Genomic DNA, 24,521 nt, shown 5'->3' on the forward strand with positions numbered 1-24,521 from the left:
TGATTCTATATCCAAAAGAATGGAAATCAGGGACTCAAACACATACTTGGACACCGATGTTTACAGTAGCATTATTCTTAATAGCCAGAAAGTGGAAGCAACCCAAGTTCTCATCAACAGATGAATGGATAAACAAAATGGCGTATGTACACAAAATGGAGTATTATTCAGCCATAAAAGGAATGAAATTCTGACACATGCTACAACATGGATGTACCCTGAATACATTATGCTAAGTGAAATAAGCCAGACACAAGAGGACAAATACTGCATGATTCTACTTATATGAGGTACCAAGAAGAGGCAAATTCATAGGGACAGCAAATAGAAGAGAGATTACTAGAGGCTGGGAGGAGCGGAGAAGGGAGAAGTATTGTTTAATATTGTTTAATGGGTATACAGTTTCTATCTGGGAAGATGAAAAAGTTCTGGAAATGGATAGCGGTGATGGTTGCACAACATGGTGAATGGACTTAATGCCACAGAATTTTATATACTTAAAAACAGTTAAAATGGTAAATTTTTTTTCTACTTTACCAAAAATTTTTAAATGCATTCTCAATTAATTAACCAAATAATTAACTAACTGAAAACACTTCATGATGGCAAAAAAGACCATATCTCTGTGGAACCTGTCTGATACAGCTCTAAAACGAAGTCGTGCAGTGGGTGATGTTTCCCCACAAATAAGACATCGCCTCCAAGACTATTTCTTCTAGCTGGGGGAAAGGAAGAAAAGAATAAAGATCTAACCATTATACCTACAAAAGCAACTTTTATGAGAGTAAAATAGGAAGCACCTAAATTTTAAAAACTTAATTATAAAGTTTACAAAAAATAATAGACCTAAATGTGTGATGCATCTCTGTAGAAGAAACAAAGCTTTGACAATAAAGTTTCGAAGATCAATGACTATCAGAAAAAATTATCCCTAAAAGATACCTGAATATAGTCTTGCAAGATAAGGGACAAAGTTTTCTTATTTATACAGAACTTAATTTCTTACTATAAGAAACATATAGACATTCTCTGAGGAAATACAAATAAATTGCATCATCTAATAACAAAGATTATTCTATGGATGGTTCATAATTATTTCTATAGGTTTATTATACTAGTATTAAATAAATTTTCCAACAAAGCCCAGCTTTACAATTTCCCAATACTTTTAACTGTCAGTCTTAACGACAAAATGCCACTTTTTGTGTAAAATAACATTTCAAGTTAGCAATATGAGGGCAAATGCTTTTGTTTCAACCTAACCTTTCAAGCAAAGTTATTGTTATTTGGTGGGGATGAAGGGAAGAAGGGAGATGGAGGAAATTAATAATACCCTCCCAACATGCAAAAATACTTTTGTGTATGCATATTATACAAGAATCAAAGTCTTGGGCCTGCCGGGTGCTGTAGTGGTTAAATTAGCACACTCCACTTTGGTGGCCCAGGGTTTCACAGTTTCGGATCCTGGGCGCAGACCACCACTTATCAAGCCATGCTGTGGCAGGTGTCCCACGTATAAAGTAGAGGAAGATGGGCACGAATGTTAGCTCAGGGCCAATCGTGCTCAGCAAAAAGAGGAGGACTGACGACAGATGTTAGCTCAGGGTTAATCTTCCTCACCAAAAAAAAAACAAAAGAATCAAAAAGTCAGAAGATATTCTTGAAGTATTGCTTTTTAATAAATTTAACAAACACTTGTAAGTTAAAAATTTTATTTAATTACTATGCAACTTATGGATAGTAAATTTTAAGAAGCAAAGTTAACTTTTGTCATAAAGAAGTAAAATCAATGATTTATGCTTCCTTTATGGGAAATTTGACAAATGAAAAAAAAGGTCTAATTTTACAAGGAAATGTAAAGTCTCTATTACACAGACTCAATGTCGACCAAGTGGAAGTATGATTCTTACTCTCTTCTGGAGTGAGGTCTGGGTATACCTCTTCTAGGGCAGCTCGCAGCCTTCGCTCATCCACGAACGGCAACAGAGCAACACCTTGGGGAGACAAATGCACACCAAGCAGCCCAGCTATTAGGATCACCTAAATTTCAACTACTGTTGGTCCATATAAACATTTCTAGTAGAATTTCCCTGCTGATATAAAAACATTTTGGAAATGAACTCTATTTAGCCAAATTTCAGATAGAAATACTTCCCCGTGGTGGTAGAAGAAAAAATTCTATTTGTTTTCCATCTTTAAAAGGGTTCATATGGAAAACCACGTTTGCTGAATCTTTACTCTGTGATGACAAAATTTTTAAATTAAATGAACAAGTGGCCACCTGGACACCGGTCTATGTTCTCACCTTACTTATTTACTAGGATGCCTTCGGGCAAGCCAGTAATCTCCTAAGGGCTTGAGCATATCCCTTTATCTTTCTAGGACTTGGTTTCTTCTTTTGTAAAAAGAGATCATTCAACCAAAATACTCAGAAGGTCTGTTCAACTGGAATATGTAGAATGTCTCTTTCAGCTCTAAAATTGCATAGTATTCTGTTTACATTTTAAAACCTAATAATTAGGGCCGGCCCCGTGGCTTACTGGTTAAGTGCACGCGCTCTACTGCTGGCGGCCCGGGTTCGGATCCCGGGCGCGCACCGACACACCGCTTCTCCGGCCATGCTGAGGCCGCATCCCACATACAGCAACTAAAAGGCTGTGCAACTATGACATACAACTATCTACTGGGGCTTTGGGGAAAAATAAATAAATAAATAAAATTATTTAAAAAAAAAAAACCTAGGGGCCGGCCCGGTGGCGCAAGCGGTTAAGTGCGCGCGCTCCGCTGCGGGGCCCGGGGTTCGCTGGTTCGGATCCTGGGCGCGCACCGACACACTGCTTGGCAAGCCATGCTGTGGCGGCGTCCCATATAAAGTGGAGGAAGATGGGTACAGATGTTAGCCCAGGGCCGTCTCCCTCAGCAAAAAAAGAGGAGGATTGGCGGATGTTAGCACAGGGCTGATCTCCTCACCAAAAAAAAAAAAAAAAAGAGAGAGAAAAAAAAAAAAACCTAATAATTTATATACAAAAAATTTTTAGACTTGTTTAAATAACTTTCTCCCCGGGAGGGCATGTAGAATAGTGGCTGTTCATTTTTAGGCTGAAAACTGTCCTCGGGAGTGTGCTGGAATTAAGGTCATTATTTGGACCTACACGCATAATTTTCAAAGAATCACACTGGAATACAATTATCTATTACTACAAAAACATGCAAAGTTATTGAAGCATATATATATTCTGCTGTATATTATTATATATATTATAAATAGTATTTTGGCTAAATAAAAATTTTAAGATAAATAACGAGGAATGCTGACTAGAGCTAAATAATTTTGAAACTACTGCCACTCAAAACTGCTGTATTTGTGACTGTTCCCCTTAAAATGATGAGAAATGAAAGGTTTCCAAAGTTGTCTTTAAATTATTTAGCTACCATATTTTCAAAATTAGGAAACATGTTCAATTTGACTACCTAGTAGGGGAATATATAGATTTTTTAAAGTTAAAAAGAAACTAGGTTCTAGTGTGAATTCTGAAGGTCCAAAAAGTGATTTCAAGGATTATTAACATCCATCATCTGAGTAAGGCTATTTATCCATTACCGGTAAACACTTATGTAGAAAAAACCTAGGCAGTGGTCAAGTTTTATTTAGTCATACACTTAACAAAATCTGTATCATGCAAAACTACATTATCTAGCTTTTGTTTTCTACCTACTAGATTTAGGATTTAAACAAATCATCAGAAAGACTTTCCTTCAATATCAACTCCAGAATCTTACTCCAAACAGTAAGCAACCTGCAGTGCTAATGACAGCAATAAGGTTATTAAGCTAAAATCAGTCTTCCTGGCCAGGGTAGGAAGGAGTGTCTTACACCCAGATGTGATGACGGTCGTGCCTGAGAGGGAGCTGACAGTAACAATGGCAACAGCAGCTACTCTTTCCTACTTTTTTCCCACTGATTTACCATGTTACACGCATTAGCTCATTCAATCCTCTCAACAACACAGAGGCAGCCCAAGCAGTGGTAATACTTAGGTAAACACAGTGGCCATGCTCTCCAGGTTCAGATCTCAGTGCTGCCACTGTGTGACTTTGATCAAATTACTTAAATTCTCTGTTTATGTAGAAAATACAGCATTTGAAATGACTATGCTATATTCCTTTAATACATACTAAGCAAATATTATGAAAACACAACATTGCAAAAACATATGTTCAATAAATGTTGAAAAAGTACCCAGATATATTTTATCTTCTATCATTTTAAGATGTACTCAACTTGGGCCGGCCCCGTGGCTTAGCGGTTAAGTGCGCGCGCTCCGCTACTGGCGGCCTGGGGTTCGGATCCCGGGCGCGCACCGACGCACTGCTTCTCCGGCCATGCTGAGGCCGCGTCCCACATACAGCCACTAGAAGGATGTGCAACTATGACATACAACTATCTACTGGGGCTTTGGGGGAAAAATAAAAAAATTAAAAAAAAAAATTAAAAAAAAAATAAGATGTACTCAACTTAGACAAGAACTTACTTAGACAAGAACTTACTTATTATCATGACTTCCGATAAGTTTTAAAGACATATGCAGAAATGACTATCTCCTAATAGTACTAAATTTTATCTCAAGAAAGATGTGTTCTTGCTACAGTCTAATAAATAAAAATATTTATATAACATATAAAAATATAGAAATATTAAAGGTCTGAGTTTATACCCATCCTAAAATTCATCTGGAATCTCAAGAGACCCCAAATAGCCAAAACAATCTTAAAAAATAAAAATAAAGTTGGAGGACTCCCACCTCCTGATTTCAAAACTTACTACAAAGATACAGTAATTAAAACAGTTCGGTACTGACTGGCACAAGAACAGACATATTGACCAAGTGAATAGAGAGCCCAAAAATAAACCCTCACATACATGGTCAAATGACTTTCAACAAGGGTGCCAAGACCATTCAATGGGGTAAGGGCAGTCTTTTCAACAAATGGTGCTGGGAAAATGGACATCCACACACAAAAGAATGAAATTAGACCCTTACTTTATACCATATACAAAAATGAACTCAAGATGGATCAAAGACCTAAATGTAAGCTAAAACTAGAAAACTCTTAGAAGAAAACAGGGAGGAAGCTTCATGACATTGGATTTGGCAATGATTTCTTGGATATGACATCAAAAGCACAGGCAACCACCACCAAACAACACAACAAAAATTAGACTTCATCAAAATTAAAAACTTTTGTGCATCAAAGGACACTATCAACAAAGTGAAAAGACAACCCACACAATGGGAGAAAATACATGCAAATCATATATCTGATAAGAGATTAGTGTCCAGAATATATAAAGTATTCCTACAATACAACAAAAACCCAATTCAAAAATAGGCAAGGGACTTGAATAGATATTTCTCCAAAGAAGAGACAGAAATAGCCAATAAGCACATGAAAAAAAGGTTCAACATCACTAATCATTAGGAAAACAGAAAGCAAAAACACAGTGATCACCACTGCACACCCATTAGGATGGCTACTATCAAAAAACAGAAAATAACAAATCTTGGCAAGGATGTGGAGAAACTCTAACTGTCGTGCATTGCCTTCCTTTTCCTCTGGATGATTTATACTACATTGATATACTCAGCAAGTCATCTGCATGCTTATATATTTACTTATTTATTTAAAAAATCCAGGCAAGGATTTATTTAACAAACACTTACATAAATATATTTACTTATTTATGTATTTATATTATTACTTTACTGCCTCCCATTCTCCTATGTCTCTTCTCCTTCCAGTTTAATCAAAACATCCTCCACAAAACATGTTCAAAAACAACCTAAGGCCCCAATCCACTTACATATAACAAAATATGACCACAGACCACAACACTTACACAACCCCAATCAATAGGCTGCAATTCTCATTATCATTCCATTAAGGTAATATGAAATTTCTGTTACTACATAACCAAAACTCAACCCTAAAATCTCATAAAATAATGATTTTCAATTTATAAATTATTATTTATCCCCCTTTGTGCCACAATTCTCTTTGAGTCATTTTACTGGTCATCTGCATCACAGGGAATAATAAAGGAAAAAGAGTGAAAACATGATTTTACCAAACTGCTTATTATCCTACAAAAATATATGGTGGAAGAAAAGGTTAAAATAATTTGCTGAAAGGGGCTTAGGTGTGAAATAATCGTTGGCTCACTGTGTGAGAGACTTCTCCACTGTGTTTTACATTCAGTCATCATCACACATTTGGTGAGTGATAAACAGTACCTTAAATTTAGTACTAATTTTATATTGTCATTCTTACAAAATCTGTGAACAGAAGGAATGAGAAAATAGATATGTAAATAATAAATAAACTTTAAGTAATGATTCATGCCAAGTATTTAAACGAAATTTCTAATACTTTTTTCAAAAGTTTCCATGGAGTATAAGTGAATCTCCACGTGGACACTTCATGTTTCTACAACTCTCAGCAACCTCACAAGGTGTCAATGAGCTACTGATGGAAGGAGCATGTCCCACATCCCATTAATTAATCACAAAGGAGACAAAAGATATAATCATTAATCTATTTCAACTCAATTTACTGTTTATCAAAATGCTACTATTAAAATTACTGTTAATCATTGCTAATCCCAGGTTAGATGAAAAAATATCAAAATTTCACATATAATCTTTAAAATACTTATCTTTTACAGAAATTCTTTCATCCCATAAATCATGTCTGCTTACAGTTTACCAAAAGGAGAAAATTATTTTAACAAAAAGGAATAATGTCTAAATTTTACCTTGCCAGGCATATTTCTTCCCATTTAAATCAACAGCAAAATCTTCAGGGTAGAAGTCAATTATACTAGAATCCTGTATCAGGGAGAAAAGCAAAGATTCAAAACAAAAGTCACATATTTCTGTTATAAAGAATTTGATACAACTTTCATTCAAGTTATCAGGCCTGATAAGAAAATGAAGTTTCACTCCTTTTAAAAAATGTTATTAAGATATCAGGTCACTAATCCCGGGCCTAGTAAAAACAAAATTAACAATTTTATTTTAAAAGATGAAAATAAAAAGGCCTTATTATAAAAGAATTTTAGAACTGACGACTGTGGGCCCAAGACAGTGAAGAGTTTATTAACTCGAATAATTCCTACTTCTCAGCTGGGTGTCACTCTTTCTAGCTAGGACACAAAACACACGCAGCGGTGACTGCAGGTAAACCAGCCTTCATGCTCTGGTACCCACCACACATGGCTGGAACCAATAAAAATAATGACTCACAGGTATGCTGAGAACAAAATGACTGTTATAAGAATTTCTCCCAAACACACATCAATTTTATTTACTGGGTAGGGTACTGATGGCCAAGGAAAGCAGGGAAAAAAAAGTAGCAAAAAATATACAGAAGAATCCAAATACTTTTACTTTGTTTCTGGACTTCACTATTGTAACTATAAGATGCAAAAGCAATTGTGACTAGTGCTAGCAAAATGTACGACAAAAATCCAGTTATCAACACACTCAAAAACTAAGACACTCACAGGATCACTCATGAGCTTCCGCCACGATGGAGGCAGGAAGTTACCACTTGCAGCTGGAAAAACTCCCATAAGTTGTTCCAGTGGTTTAAACTGCAAGAAAGAAAAAACGTTTAAGATAAGACACAATTTTTATCTAAGCCAAAATTCTACAAATGTTATGGCTCTAAATACTCAAGCTTACCGGTTTAGTACCCTTCTCAAAATCAGAAGGCATGTCTGCAATACCTTCAAAGTCTGCAGCAAATGGTGCACAATGAAATGGATAATACCACTTCCAGGAAGCACAGCCCTAAAATCAGTAAAAACAAACAAAAAACAACAACAAAAACAAATCTATGTTAATGATGGACACGGTAAAAACAAAAAAATTAAACTATCAACATATAATATTTTACTGATAAAACATATGACTTCTGGTATACATTCCATATATTAATTTTTTTCCATGAGTCCTAAAAGATGTTTGGATTAAATCTAAACTTTTACTTCGTATCAACGGCTCCTTGATTTAAAAAATACTGCAAAGCCTCTTTAATAATCAGTAGTTAATACCAAACTTTATATTAACAAACACAATTTGGTGAAGGTTTTTATCCTTAAAATGTGTTTGGTGACATTTCTTTCCAACTCGAGAGCTGCTATCATCCCATAAAATGAAGAACAACTGCAGCTGACACTCACTGAGTGTACAGGTGGGTAAGGGACATCACTAGAAGAGTGACTGAGAGTAAAAGAGCCAAAAGTTTCATTTTACAATTCCCTATTATATTTTCATGTGACAACTTTCTCTTTACTTTAAAAATATTTAAGTAAACCAAGCAAAAAGAAAAAACAGTAAGTTATACTCAAAGAAAAGAGAAGCCTTCCTGAAATGAGTTTTGACTCTGCACCTAGTGAATTAAAATCCTGAGGGTCAGAGCCGGCCCAGTGGCACAGCAGTCAAGTTCACACGTTCCACTTCAGTGGCCCAGGGTTCGCCGGTTTGAATCCTGGGCTCGGACCTACTCATCGCTCATCAAGCCATGCTGAGGCGGTGTCCCACATACAAGAACCAGAAGGATTTACAACTAGGATATACAACTAGGTACTGGGAGCTTTGGGGAGAAAAATGTTGAGGGTCGGAGTAAAACACGAAATGAGAATATTTTACAATTGATACTTAGTGTATTAAATTACTTTCTACTTTCCAACAAACTTCACCTATTCCCAAGTCACATCAAATTTGCTTCACTCCCCAAGCACGAAACCAGGTATTATCAGTGCTACAATCCCCTATATGTCCGCCTAATCTCTCACCAATCTGACATCTCATTTTCAAAAGCTTTAAGTCAGATACAGATTACTCCAATGAGAATGCACTTCATGTAACATCACTACTCTATATGGAGGAAATGGTATCCTTCAAATTCCTTTCAAATTCTTACCAGTTATTTTCCAGGCTTTTGTCCTTTGTTCAGTCATTTAGCAACTGTGTATTAGTTACTCTGTTATTTTTTATTCCAATTAAACAAAACAATAAACTTTAATAATTTTAAAGACCAAGTACTCTCAACCACACTATTTAATGCTGAAATTCTTTAGCATAACAAAAATTAGCTTCGTTTATATATTAACACCTAAGGAGCTTCAAAGGCTTTACAAACAAATCTTATTTAAAGTAATGAATTTCTTTATAGGAAGCTTGAAAATATGAGTCTGGGTTCAATTTCAGAATATAGCTCAACAACACACACTATTATAGAAATAACTATTTTCTTAAAATGATTAACTAGAGATTTAGAGGAAAATATTCATTTTGTACCTGGTAATAATATCAAAGAACCCAGCAGAGCCCTTCAACGTAAGACTGTACAACTTTACGACAGAATTTGTCATTAGCTGCATCAACGTCAAATTTGTTCTTGCAGTACCGCTGCTTCCAACCAGCTTCCCAAAGCCTAAAAATCAGGCAAAGCCAGTTCATGTTGAATTCATACACTTTCAGTAACTAGCTACCAATTTATCATCCAAATCAATTTATACTTAATATTCAGGTAAAATGTAAATAAGTTAAACAGTAATAGTAACATAGCTTCATTTAATTATTTCTAAAAAGTCCACTTTCACAGGATTTATTATCAACTTAAAGATAGTTAAACGTTAAAAACTCAAACACTGATTCTAGAAAGATCATTACAAAACTACAGTAAAAAAAAAAGAGAATAACCATTTATTAAAGTAGATACACAACACTTGTTTGCTCAGATTTTCATACTGTTTTACATGTTTTTTTGATTGTAGAACAATTCTACAACTACATTTGAAGATGCAAATACTGAAGATATTTTATATAGTTCAAGTTCCTCAGTTTGTTAAAGTATATCTAAATTACACAAAGAAAGTCAACTAAATTACTTTTTTGAAAAAGAATAATCTAGAAGCCAGGCAGAAATTATGTATATACCTACTCTCCCTATCCTTGGGCCTTCTCCCTCATTCAGCAAAGCGTTGTTGGCATAAGTGAAGGACACGGACACACACACACACACACACGTTCTGGTAAAACTTAGAAGGAGGTCATCAATTCACTAAATTTTCATTAATCACTGAAAATACAATGTGAAAAACCACATTTTCACTCAAAGTATATTTTTTTATTTTTTTAAGTACTCATTTCTGAATCTCTGAAAGATTTAAAGATGCCAAAGAATACTAAAAAAAAATCAAGAACGATCAAGAACGTCAGGATGATTCTCCATTAAGGGCTCTTTTCTACCATGTGCCAGATCTTACTAATTAATTGCAGTCATGTTTCAGAATACACTTTATCAATTTTTTTTATTTATTTTTTTTTTGAGGACGATCAGCCCTGAGCTAACATCCAATGCCAATCCTCCCCCTTTTTGCTGTGGAAGATTGGCCCTAGGCTAACATCCATGCCCATCTTCCTTTACTTTATAGGGGATGCCGCCACAGCATGGGTTGACAAGCGGTTGAACCTGTGAACCCCAGGCCGCCGAAGCGGAGTGTGCACACTTAACTGCTGTGCCACCGTGCCGGCCCCTACACCATACCAATTTTAACTTTGCCCTCACGCAAAAGATTTACAGAACATCAATTAGGAGAAATATCTCCTATCCATAATGTTGAATATCACTATTTTACAGAAACTATTAATGAAATAAATGCTAAGAACTCCAAGCATTTCTTGATAGAAGCAATTCTACTTTGATTATCTTCAGCACCAAAATTAAACAATAAAGTACTAAAAAAATCAAGTTAACTATTAAGCTGATATTGACCATGATGGCTACATGGTAAAACAAAAAATATACTCCAAGAGTTGCAGAAGCAGAGGATAAAAACTCAGATCAGGTAAATGCTCAATCACAAGTCACCACAGATCTCTGAATCTGACATCAAAAGATGTTGGGAAAATACAGAACCAGACATCACACTTCTGAAGTTTCTAATCATAAATACAAACACATCATCCACGTCCTATAAAAGAAGCATGAGCTGTGAACCACTACTGTTTAACTTTGAAATAAATCATTTTGCAAAATTCTAAATGAGTTACAATTATTGAGGTTGTTGGCCCTTTGCACTTGAGCCCAGGGTTCAAATCCAGATTTAATCACACAAGAAGCTGTTAAATCTTATTATATAATGATCTCAAACTTCTGTATAAATTAAAGAATCCAATTTTCCTATTATAAATTTTAAGTATATAGCTAATGGGAAACTTCTCTGTCATGAAATATAGTTGTGCATATGCAAGTTCGTGGTTTTTAAAAATACATTTATCTCTTAACCAAAAGCTTTTTGCATATTTCATTTTAAAGAAGAAACTTTTCAATTGAGATGATTAAAACAAACTATATCAAGTAACCAAATGTAACAACTTTCTGGGTTAAGCAGCTTGAAAATTTAATCTCATAACAGTAACATTCAGATCACATAGAGCTAAACACCTCATGTCTAGCCGATCTAGTGCCTGGTCTCAGAGGGAAAAGCGGCTTGGAGGACGAAAACCAGCATGCATACTAATCTAGATACTTAGGTTTAACAGCTATAGCTTACACATCTAACTGGAATTTACTGACTACCCTAACCCTCCACATTAATTACTGGTGGATAAAAAGATCACAGGCAAGCATCTGAAGGCACTGCTGCTCTAAGCTAAACAGCATTAATTAGACGGCGTCTATTTCAGCAATTTGCTAACAAAGTGCCACCAAAAAATGGCTTCACCTGACGTTATCCTCTGGTTCAGGTTCACTGTCACTGTCTTCTGCTTTTCGCTTAATTCCTCCTATCGGAGACGGGCCATCAGACGTGAAACTCGTATTACGAGATAGTGAAGGACTCTGTAGACAATTATGACATTATAGAGGAAAGATTTAATTATTCATTTCACATAAGAAGTTACATCCAACTACTGTTACCACCATGCTTCACAGTAATACATTTTTTTTAAAGCTATTAAATAGATATGGTAAATATATTTAGAAAGTATAAAGACTGATCTTGGCCTACTCCACCTCTCCAAAAAAGAATAATATAGTACCAAGCCTCCTATGCTTAAACTCAAAAGAATTTGAACATTAGGGTAAAAACTGCTTCAGAAGAAATAAGAAAAACTTAATTTCATAGATTTTTTTTTTTTAATTATAGGACTTGAACATTTTTTTTCTTTGGTGCTTCCCTCGTGTTATGAATTTGTGATCACTTTCCACCAATTAACTAACAAAGCTCTAAGGGGAAAAATATGTATATATGTATATAAATTAATACATAAAATAATGCTGGTGAGAATAAAGTTAGATGTAAGTGGTTCAACCTAGTACAACCATTCTAGAAAGCAACAGTTTAATGAGACTCCGCCAGATATCTGTTAAACTATTTTATACATGTTGTTTTAAAATTCATTGTACAAATAAAATCTATTAGTCATCTTAGAAAAATGCAGCTTTTATTATTATTTCAAAGACTTGGATACCACTTTAAATTTACCATTATCTTTCCTTTGTACCTAACTCAATGAACATAGTAGCACCCTAAAGTATTTTAATATTTAACTAAAAAATTAGGGGCAGCTTGGTGGCACAGTGGTTAAGTTCACACACTCCGCTTCAGCGGCCCGGGGTTCACAGGTTCAGATCCCGCGCGCACACCTACACATCACTCAGCAAGTCATGCTGTGGTGGCATCCTACATACAAAATAGAGGAGGATGGGCATGGATGTTAGCTTAGGGCCAAACTTCCTCAGCAAAAAGAGAAAGATTGACAACAGACGTTAGCTTAGAGCCAATCTTTCTTACACACACACACACACAGACAAAAATTAAAATGTTCTGCAACTTTAATGTTAAATGACCAAAAACCGAAGTGGCAGAAAATGTTTTCATGGTAAAGTTTTTCTTCTGTTATTCACAGTATATTAGATATTTCAAGTAAGTTATTTTTAAATCGAGAACTCAGGAGCCTATTTTAATGATACTGTAACTAAAACCTCAGCATGAAGGTAGTTCACACCAAAGGCCAAGAAAAGTTACAACAAAGCAAAACTATATTTCACATAGAGCTCACAACACTTTCCTTTAATAAATGTATAATATCAATTTTATTCATGATACTGTATGGCTAATACTATCAAAAAAAAAAAAAAGAAAAGAAAAAAGAAAGCAGGGGCCAGCCCTGTGGCCTAGTGGTTAAGTTTGGGGCCCTCTGCTTCAGCGGCCCGGGTTCAGTTCCCAGACACAGACCTAAAACACTCGTTGGCAGCCACCTATATACAAAATAGAGGAAGATGGGCACAGATGTTAGCTTAGAGCAAATCTTCCTCAAGCAAAAAGAGGAAGATTAGCAACAGATGATAGCTTAGGGCCAATCTTCCTCACCAAAAAAACCCCCCCAAAAAAAAAAAAAACACAAACAATAAAAATAAATCCAGGAAGGCACTGTTGTACTTGGAGAATGAGATGGGTATTTTCAGGCAGACACATCTGAGTCTGAAATACCAAGTCCAACCTTTAATAGCTGTATGGCCTTGGGCAATTTATTTAACCTCTGTCAGCCTCAACTTCAAACAGGAATGATACTGTTCTATCTCTTTACAGGTTATAGCAAGGAGTAAATGCAACAATATATGTAAACCATCAAAGCTGCCTGCCTGGTGCATGGTGGTTAACCATTCAGGAAGTCATCCCTATTAGTTTTTAAACAACACTAATCCATTTGGATTAAATTAGGAGACTGATATTCCTATCAATCATCTAAGTACAGAGAAGTTGTAAACAAAGCAATCTTTCCCAAATTCACAAACAAGATATAAATTATCTTTAGACAACAAAAATAATATACCTTCAAGGGAAAAAAAGAAGAAAAGAAGTTGTTTGCTCTTTAATGCTAAATATCTGCTTCTCTTTTCTGCTCTATCTCTACTAACAAAAGTATTCAGAAATATTCTTTCCTAAACATACCAGAGTCATACCAATTCATTCAAATTTCTTTTTAAAAAGCTGTTTTTGCGATCAAAGTTTATTAAACTGAGAATGGTCGCAAATATAATGAAACTACACTTCAGAATGCAAAATTTAAAAACATATTTATGAGGAAACAGAAGCTATCTAATAAAACATTAACCATGTTGACCATCAGTAGATACCAGTCAAGTACTGGAGCCCAGCACACCCAAACAGCTCAGAAAAAATAACACAGCAAAAATGCATAACTGTAAAGGCTTCCTTTAAATAAACTGGTAATTTAGCTTCATGATTTCCTTAAATTCAACACATTCTAGATGAAAACTCCTCTATGCAAAGATTCCAGTAGAAATAACTGTGTCAAGGAGAATTAAGACAGGATCAAATAAGCAACCTAATCACCAATCTCCCCATTCCTATTCCCATGGCAGACATTATTAATCAATATAGTCTAATCCTGTGGAGCCTGAATATTGGAATCTTTCTCAAAGCAATCATAGCTGGCAAAGTTTAAACCTACCTGCCTCCCTGAGATTAAGAAAAAAGCATTTTATCATCAACGTGGTGTTAGCAATACTAGTCACTCTCAGTTCATTCTGTGAGGACGGTAGTCACTATAATCTTAAATGATGGACATCAGCTTTTTCCATTCTACACAAGCATCTCATTGCAAAACCTTTCACTGACTCTCCATATCCCACTCTGTTAATGGTGTGAGGAATAAGACAAGAAAGGAAAAACAGAACAAAAACACAACAGAAACCCCAGCCGCTTCTCTCAGAAGATGCAAAATCTGTTTCCAAATTCCAAATCTAAGGTCCTAAAACGTCTAAGTGTGAATTTATGGGAATATAAATTCAACCAGTCTCATGATATGGCAAAAATTTCACATATAGGGTTGCCTTGTGATAAAGGATTTGAGCATCAATAGGATAACTATTAGAATAATGAAATTTAAATATCCCAACTTATGTAATCTCCTTGGATATATCATAGCAAAAGTTTACATAGGATACTGTACCTTATATAACATCTTTCCTCCCTCTACAACACTCTTTCTCTCGTGCCTACTAGCCTGAAATAAGCAATAGCTTTGATTACCTTTTGTCTGTGTACATTAGTTCACGGTCTGTTCCCTTACCCCTGCTGCTGCCCTGCTGGGTGCTCTGAGCTCATGGTCTGCTGCCATTACAGGAAGCTACTGAACAGAGCATAGCCTTGCTGGCTGAGATGATTTGCTTCTGCAGTCTGGATTACAACGTTCAAATAAGGAGGAATACCATGAGGCAAATCCATTCAGTTCCTGAGTTTATAAATAGGGAGCAACCGAGCCAGCCCCGATGGCCTAGTGGTTAAAGGTCGGCGTGCTCAGGGCTGGCCCTGTGGCTTAGCGGTTAAGTGCGTGCGCTCCGCTACTAGCGGCCCGGGTTCGGATCCCAGGCGTGCACTGACGCACTGCTTGTCCGGCCGTGCTGAGGCCGCGTCCCACATATAGCCACTAGAAGGATGTGCAACTATGACATACAACTATCTACCAGGGCTTTGGGGGAAAAAAAGAAAAGGAGGAGGATTGGCAATAGATGTTAGCTCAGGGCAAATCTTTCCCAGCAACAAAAAAAGAGCTCTAAAAAAAATGTGGATAATGAGAGCTACCTTAAAATATGTATTCAGATATATTCCACGTCTGAGTTGGAGAGTGAGAGTGTAGGCAGTGAGGAGTACCTGTATTTAACAAACTGAGGAATGCTATTCTGCAAAATGCCCATAACTGATCCCTGGGAGGAAAGGGGAAATACGGCAGCAAAACCACCCTCCTCTTGCTCTAGCTATGAGACATTTGGATGTCCTGTCATGCTTCTAGCACCATCACCACCCAGTATCTTTGGGGAAGCAGGAAGCACTGTGGCCCGACTGCATTAGAGAAACACTGCAGCCACTCAGCTATCCACATTTACATGTATGTTCTTTTCTTTCACATCATTTAGATATTTTCATATTAATAAGGATTTAACAGAGTTAAAAATATCTCAAGGCAAAAGAAATTGAGAAAAACTATAAAACAAAACAACTCCAGGCTAAGTGATAAAATTCACACACAACTGTAAGAGGCATCTGAAAGTCACCACTCTTCAATGCTACATAAAAATAAGTTACTTACAGAATTATTCTGCATCCTCATTTCATAGGCTGCTTGTCTCGGATTACTGGCTACTTGAGAACCTGGTGAATTTCTTGAACCCGAGGCATGAGGGGTTAATATTCCACCAGGAGTGAAAGCTGGTTGATCTCTCTAACATAAATGGAAATGAATGTAGAAATTAAAATTAAATCACAACACAGTTAGATGACAGGAAGAAATGAAGGCAATGGAAAAGAGTCCCTGCCGTAAGCTCTTTAAAGACGAAATGGATTTCCGTTAACATTACAGGGTTGTCTACAGTTTGATTTGATGGTAACTTACCCTGTAAACAATAGTCTGTAATATTTAATAACTCTGCTATAAAAGTACATATAATACACTTTTCTGATACATAGAAGCTATTCAAATCTCATTAGGTTATTCCCTTATGTTCACTTACAATTTCAAAACGCATTCAAGACACAATTTTAGGCAAATAAAGATAACTATTAAGGTAAAAAAATAAGCCAAGAGTTTGATTTATACTTAGGAAATACAACTTCTATTCATCCTTCACCTTGATGGAATTTAACTCTTTGTTTCCAATTAGTTAGAGCTATGATTATAGCTACAGTAGGTGACAGTCATGGCTGACTGATAAAAGATTTTTTAACAGACACTGAAAGAAAATAATAATACATAAGGTAGAAATCAAACATGCCCTTCCCTATCTAAGTGGTTTTGAACCCACCTGCAACAATAAATAACTCTACTTTTCTCCCTTATAGGTTCCTGAAATTGCTCGATTCTAATAAAATATAATAATAAAAGGTAGTCCCCAAACTCTTGTTTAAAATCCAGTAAGGAAGACAAGAAAAACAAAAACTTAGGAAGTTAAGTGACTATAAAGTGTTATGCAATTAACTAAGCAAACAAATATCACAAGCGAGAAGCACTAGAGTTAAAAGGAAGGACTGCTCAACCTGGATTACAAGCGGAAGCAATAGGGAGGCCTCGTGGAAAATGTAAGATGGGAGGGAGCCGTGAAGTCAGAAACCCATTGAGAGGGACCAAACAAAGGCAATGCTCTGAGTCAGGAGGGACTTGGGATATTTAGAAGACAACTGGGGAAAAGCAGGGTGAGAACTTGACCAGATCATAGTATGCTCTGCACGCCAGACTGAGACAGAACTGGATTCTGCGGGAACTAAGGAGTCACTGGTAATTTCTGAGCAGAGAAACAACAAAGTTTCGAGTGTTGTGTTCTAGGAAGAGTAACCTGACAAGGATATAGACAGAGTGTAGTAACTTTCAAGAAGATACAAAGAGCTAACTATTTTTATTACAAAAACAATACCCAATTACCGGAAAAAATTCAAATAGCTAAGTGCTACCCGGCCCCTCTGGCCCATCAAGTGTACCCCCTCAGACTCTAGAGCTTAGAAAGGACTTCTTTAAAACTGACACCAGCATTCTTTCTCCAGGTAAGAGGCAGCTGGGTAGACATTATGTCCCTAACAAACTACTGGATAAGGAATAAAAAGCTATCTTCCTCCCAAATTGTAAATGTATGTTATTGCCAATCTGATGAAATTAATTAAAACTCACCTTCATTCTCTTTCTCTTTTCTTTCTGTCGTCTTCTAAAACTGTCCTAAAAGTATAAAATCCACATATTCTGTCAAATAATTACACAAAAATGTAAGAGTTAAACATTACCAGGAATGATTTGGGAGACAAAGTTTTAAAGGAAGACCCCAGAAACGTAACTAATTAAACTAGGCAATGGACTATATGTTCAAAGTGTTGCTTATCAGAACTTTAGATAGACAGAGAGCATTCTAAATTGAGTTTAGATACAATTTAATTATGCCTCTTAATTTTTTTCAGATATTTTTTGATATCATTTCAGGAAAGAATGCAAGAGTCATAACAAAGACCCTCTGTTTTACCCTGGAGCAAGTAGCCCACCAATACAGAGAAGACACAAATAAGTAACTCCCCACTTACTTTGGGCCACTCAAAGGCCTCCTTTACCCCAGAAAGCATTCCTCCCACGCCCAAGTTTCTGTGAGCATCAAGGCACTGAGACGACAGCTACGGTGGCCAGGGCTGCTGCTGTGGACTGAAACAGGGGCCAGCAGGTCCTGTACTGACTGTCATTCTACCAGCAGCTGCACTTCCATCACTTCCAAGTCAGTACTGCCACCTGCAATATAACACCCTATTGAGATCTGAACTTTGTGCTTTCTGCCAGGAGAGGGGCTGAATGCTGGACACATGGTGACTGACGACCTTAAAACCTCCTAAGACAGCAAAACCACCAATTTCTTTAATCAAGCTTTTGCCCCATCTTTAAACTTATCTAGGTCACCAATGACCCACAGACTGTGAAATCCATTACTCAGTTTTCAGTCCGTATCTGACCGTGACTCTTCCTTCTTGATCCGTGCTCTTCACTTGGCTTCCAGGACACTACACTCACCTGGTTGTCCTCTTTCACTCTTGCTGAATGCCTTCACTCCTCAACTTCCCAACACCTTAATATTGGCGTTCCTCTTCACCCAGTACTTGGACTCTCACTCTCATGGGAGTGATCATCCAGTCTCACGGCTTTAAACACCATCTACGTGCTGATGACTCCCCAGTCAGGACCTCTCCCCACTCAACATCTCCACTTGGGTGTACAAACTTCACATGCCCCAAATGGCATCCCCACCCCTAGCTTTGTACCTCCCAGTCTTCTTTATCACAGTAGCTCAGACCATTTTTCAATTGCTCAGACAAAATGCTTTGGAGTCATTCTTAATAGCTTTCCTTCTCTCACCCCTAGCATTTAATTCACCAGCCAAATCCACTAGTTTTACCTTCAAAACATGTTCAGAATCCAATTACCTCTTATCAATCTCCACTGCCACCATGTTGGCTCCCTTGGATTATCGCAAAAGAGTCTAATTGGGCTCACTGTTTCTATCTTTGCCTCCATACAGTTAGTCTCAACAGGGCAGCTAGAGTGATCCTTTTATAATATGTGTCAGATCTTGTCACTTTTATACTCAAAGCCCTCCACTGATGCAGAGTGAAAGCTAAAGTTCTTATAATGACCTATAGGGTCCTACCAGATCTGGCCCTCCACCATCTTTCTGACCTCCTCTCCTACCCCTACTACTTTCCCTCTGCTTCCTCTGTGCCTGCCACACTGGCTCCTTGCTGTTCCCTGAACATCCTGGGTAAGCTCCTGCCCTAGAGCCTTTGCACTGGCTATTCCTTCTGTCTGAAATGCTCTTCCTGCAAACACCTGCATGATTACTCCCTCATATCCGTCAAAGTCATCTGTCAGTGAGGCCTTCTCTAGTCATCTTTTCTAGAACTGCAATGTCCTCATGTCCACCTTCCCAGATATTTCCTCATCTGCTTTTTTCTTCACAGCACTTATCACTCTCTAACACATTACACACTTTACTTAGTTTTTGTGTTTACTGTCCATCTCCCGCGGAAGAATATCAGCTCTATGAGGTCAGGAATTTTTGTCTGCTTTTTTCTTTTGTTTTTTGTTGTATCAGTAACACTCAGAATACTATTTGGCACACGGGAAACACTTAATAAATATATGCTGAATAAATGAAGAAGATTTGCAAGACAAAAGGCAAACATCAAAGCTCATAACATAAAAAGCATCATATTTCTGACCTAACTGCTCAACTTTAATAATAAATATTGATGTATTCTTCTTTTATCATGTATTCTGCTGGTCAGTTAAATACCTATTTCTAAGGGTGGTAGTTACACATAAGCAAAATAGGCACACCTGGTTGGACTTTACTGATCTTTAATTTTTGTGTGCTATGAACTTCTTTGGAAGTCTGTCAAAAGCCGGAGACACACTTCCTGGGAAAATACACACACCTAGATACTATTATATTGAATTTCTGAGGGTTCATAAATTTCCCCGACGTCCAACTATGCGGACAAACATCATATGATGTCAGGGATACCAAAAACGATCCAAAGCTTTAATGCCCTCTCTGCCAGGCCAGCTGGAAACTTTATTACTCAAATCTGAAGCACTCTGGTATCTATCAAATCCCATACATCCCAGTCTAATGGCAAATATCACCAATACTTAATAGTACAGAGTAACCTAAAACCACATAAAAGGACTGTTCTAACGTGAGGCTTTTACACCAAGTACTACACCGTATGTGTAGTTTTTTCTGAAGCATAAATGGCAGCAGGTCAGGTGGAGCCACCATAATTGTTGAAGGCTTAGTTAAAAATGGCTGTCCTGATAGACATTTGATATCCTAGACAAAGTCAGTTACGCTATTTAAATTTTACATGTGAAAAATTCTTGCCATCTCAGAACATTACCAAGTACCAAAGGCTTTAAAAAGAACACTTACAGTCTACTCACACTGGTATATAAAATGGTACCCAAGGTTCTAAAAAAGAGATCACTAGCTATAGCATACAAAGCTGAAGAAAATATAAAATCTTGTCAGATGCAATGACATGTTTTAATCTGTTAGGAGATAATGAAGCAATGTAGCAATATTATTATGTTGCTATTTGCTCAAAATAGCCATATGACTTTTTATAAAATCAGTTTCTAAAAGGATTTCCTTCACTCTCTTTCTAAAAAGCTACTATCTGCTCATTTTACCCACTGCTTGCCTCCCTTGCCACTCTTTCACAATCACCTTGCAACCTACTCTGCCTCCAGGCTACTGCCCCTCCACCCCACTAACTCTTCAGGACCTCTGAACCCCTGGCCATGGACTAGGGGCCTATCTCACTCTGACGCCTCCAGCAGCACCAGTGGCTTCTCATCTCTTCAGGGATTTCCTCCCACCTCTCTAGAACTGACTCCCCTTTCTCCTTAACATCCATGCTTCTTAAGGCTTCTGTTGGAGGCACTTGAACTCCATACAAAGCTCCAGGGATTTCAACTTCACACTCATGACGTGAAGTATTCTGCTAATGTTCTGAAATCTCCTTCCAAAAGACTTCTGCCCTGAGCTTTACACATATCCATCTAACTGCTTCACGGACTTTCCTCCTCTCAGGTGTCCTGTGACCCCTCCAACTCAGTATCTCCAAAATGAACCTCAATTTCTACCTTGTCCTCACCCCAACCTTCTCTACCCCCACTGCTTGCTGTCTCATGAACGGCCCAACCACACTCCCAACTGCCTAAGCCAGACTGGACTTCTCACCTAAGCACTCACTCCATCATATGTCATCAATTTCCAAGTGCTTTATTATTTTATTTCTTTCTTTTATGTTTAATTGCTTATTCAGAGCTGCAACCCTCTGCCTAGACTGATGCTATCTAACCCAGAGGCCCCTACACTCCACTACCAGAGTACAGAGTTCCTAGGTCTTCACCTGACTTCCACAGCATCAACATTTCCTCTAAAACATGGCATCCACTAGCTCATTCCAAGCATCCTTCCAGTCTTGGAACCCTCATTTCACATCCCGTTGATCAGACACGTGTTTGGATTTTTATCTTAATCAGGATTATGAAGAGAGAAAAAAATTACAGTGCAATTCACACAGTGTGCAATACACAGTTCCACACAGCAAGCATCACAGCCTTTATAAAATAATCAAAGCACTGGCCACTCATGATTACATTGGCGTTTGATACACTATAACAACGCACTCAAAGAGGTTAAAAGTACAATCACCGGATCATCACAGCATATTAGAGACAGGAGCAATTTAGCTACTGCAATAGAAACATTTTACCTCATCATCCTTTCTCTTTTTAAAAATGCTATCCTCAACTTCACCAACTGCTAACATGATCATCTGTACTCTTTGCAGACTGACATAACCACTTTCTGTAAGGTAACCCTGTAAGTGATGAAATACATGTAAAATGATCTTCTTATAAAAGCAAATACTTCTGTTTTGAAATTATTCAAGAATGAACTCACCCCAGTTTTGTGAACCACATTTTTGTATATGTTAACCAAACGGTCAATTGCACCTTCCCTGCCACCAGGAAACAAACATTATGTATTAGGACCAGTACGCACTGTAAGCAAGGAGGCTACAACAGTAGTTTAAAAACCCACACAAACACACATACCGAATCTCTAACGACGGCAGGTGAGGAAGGAAGTCATTTCCCACAAAGAAGCACATGAAGACCCAGTCATCAGTGCTCCTCTCGACATCAAATGTGAACGGTAGGCTGGCCATGGTGAGCTCTCTTTCCAAATACTACAACCAAAAAGGAATGCTGCCATTAAAGCTATGAAATGGCACTCTGCTTTAGAGGGCTGATTCAAGTGATTATTGCCACATACCTCACGAAGAACAGTAAGACGAAGGAAGATAAACTCTCCTTCTGCACAAGGAAGACTATCTGCAAGTTCATCGTGCTGCAACAAAAGGAGTAAAGATTAAACAAGTCTACTCTAAACCCTGTAATTTTTTTCCAGCCAAACGAACATTATAGCTTTTTTTAAAGCAAGATCCATTTTAATATTACAAGTACTAAATAAAAAAAGAACACACCAAACCATTTTAAAAATAAAAATTACCCATAATCCCAATCATACCTAGACCAGGGATCGGCAAATGTTTTTTGCAAAGGGCCAGATAGTAAATATAGATATTTTAGCCTGTGCGGGACACACAGGGTCTCAGTTGCATATTCTTTCATGTTTTATTTTGTTTTTACAACCTTTTAAAAATATAAAAACCAGGGCCGGCCCCCTGCATAGTGCTTAAGTTTGGCATGCTCCGCTTTAGCGGCCAGGGTTCGCAGGTTCGGATCCTAGGCGTAGACCTACACCACTAGTCAGCCGTGCTGTGGCGGCAACCCACATATAACATAGAGGAAGACTGGCACAGATGTTAGCTCACGGCTAATCTTCCTTTAAAAATAAAAAATAAAAAATAAAGTAAAAACCATTCTTAGCTCATAGGCCAAATCTAGAGGGCTGGAGTTTGCCAATCTCTGATGGATAGCCAACCAGTATTTTGATGTGTATGCCTCTAGACCCTTCTCTGTGAGCGTACAGTATATTTCTTACCTGCTTTTTTCACTCACTATGTCTTTTAAAGAGGTACTATATTCTTAAAACAGATAGAAACCTCTTTAGAGACTGGATATAATCAAGTGAACCCAAAATATGCAGAAACTAGGAGTAACTTAAAAGTATCAACAAGTTTAAAGTATCAACAAGTTTAATATATTTGATTTGTAGTTCCTTTTAAGAATAACCATTTGAAACATTACTTGTACAAACAAATCATGTGCCATGGACATTATTACCTATGAGACTTAAGCCTCGTATACTTACAAGCTATGTTAGAAAAAGTGGAGAGTAGAAAGAATGAGTACACGCATGCTTTTGAATGTGTCTTTAAAGAGTTTTCAAAGACACATTTCTATGAGAGGGAACAGAGTAAGTAGGTAAAAAATCTAATCAAAAATAGTCTTCTCTTTATTTTAAAAATGAAGCAACCTGAATATATTTAATGCTGTTCAATTATACACTTAAAAATAGTTAAAATGGTATATTTTGTATTATATATATTTTATCACAAAAAAAATAAAATAAAATTTTTAAAAATGAGGCAACTACCATCTCAAATTTCTTACCTTTCCCTTCTTTTCTCTTGGCAAACCTTCACAGTCCTTAACTTCATGTCCAAACTGATTACAAAGAGCACATGGCTTGGGTTTGTTTGGTTTGAATTCTTCTCTAATAATGGTAAAGTTGGGTTCATATGTAGCAAGGCCGAGCATAATGAGATCAGCTATCAATCAACAATGACAAAACACTGAACAGTGAGCACTTTCAGAAGATCCTTACCATAACCAAAGACATAAGACATTACCATAACACAAGACACCAACACAAAGAAAAGCCCAAAGGAGCACACAAACAGAGGCAGCAAAGTCAAAATGCCTAAAACTTCCTAGTAGTTCTCAGTCAACAAGATGTCCCCCAGATACATGGGCCTAGAGTGTAGACTACCACTCAGGAGTCAACACTCGTCCATTTTAAAGGTATGTGCAGCCATATTAAAAGGTAGAAAAATGTAAGAAAAAAATTAAAGATAGGTAAACATTAATCACAGATTAAATAACTCAGTACTAATTTCCTCTCAAACATAAAATCAGCAAGGCACTTTAGAATTTCCAGGCAATCATGAATAATTCATTACTATACACCAACTCATCAACTTGCTACGGTTTAATCCAAGAGACTCAAATTCCAAAGAAGAAACTTACCATCTGCTCCACATAAGCAATGATGAGTGTTTGGGTCATGGTTAGGCTGAGCTAAAGGAGGAGAAAACATATATTTATTATATTTATACCAGAGGAATATCACATTTTACC

At 37.0% G+C, this 24,521-nt stretch overlaps 1 protein-coding gene across 1 annotated transcript; it reads right to left on the minus strand.

Annotated features, from left to right (window-relative positions):
- Positions 1-597: 597 nt before the first annotated feature.
- On the minus strand, positions 598-24,495 carry LOC131394238 (5'-3' exoribonuclease 2-like). The gene is given in 15 exon segments (XM_058525456.1): positions 598-719; positions 1,911-1,994; positions 6,815-6,887; positions 7,565-7,654; positions 7,746-7,853; positions 9,366-9,501; positions 11,798-11,913; positions 16,191-16,322; positions 17,760-17,804; positions 21,905-22,012; positions 22,096-22,153; positions 22,251-22,384; positions 22,471-22,545; positions 23,775-23,932; positions 24,411-24,495. Coding segments are annotated over 15 exon segments (1,509 nt in total). The 5' UTR covers positions 24,481-24,495.
- Between the last annotated feature and the right edge of the window lie 26 nt (positions 24,496-24,521).

Source organism: Diceros bicornis, chromosome 30 (assembly GCF_020826845.1).
Source record: "Diceros bicornis minor isolate mBicDic1 chromosome 30, mDicBic1.mat.cur, whole genome shotgun sequence".
Taxonomy (NCBI): domain Eukaryota; kingdom Metazoa; phylum Chordata; class Mammalia; order Perissodactyla; family Rhinocerotidae; genus Diceros; species Diceros bicornis.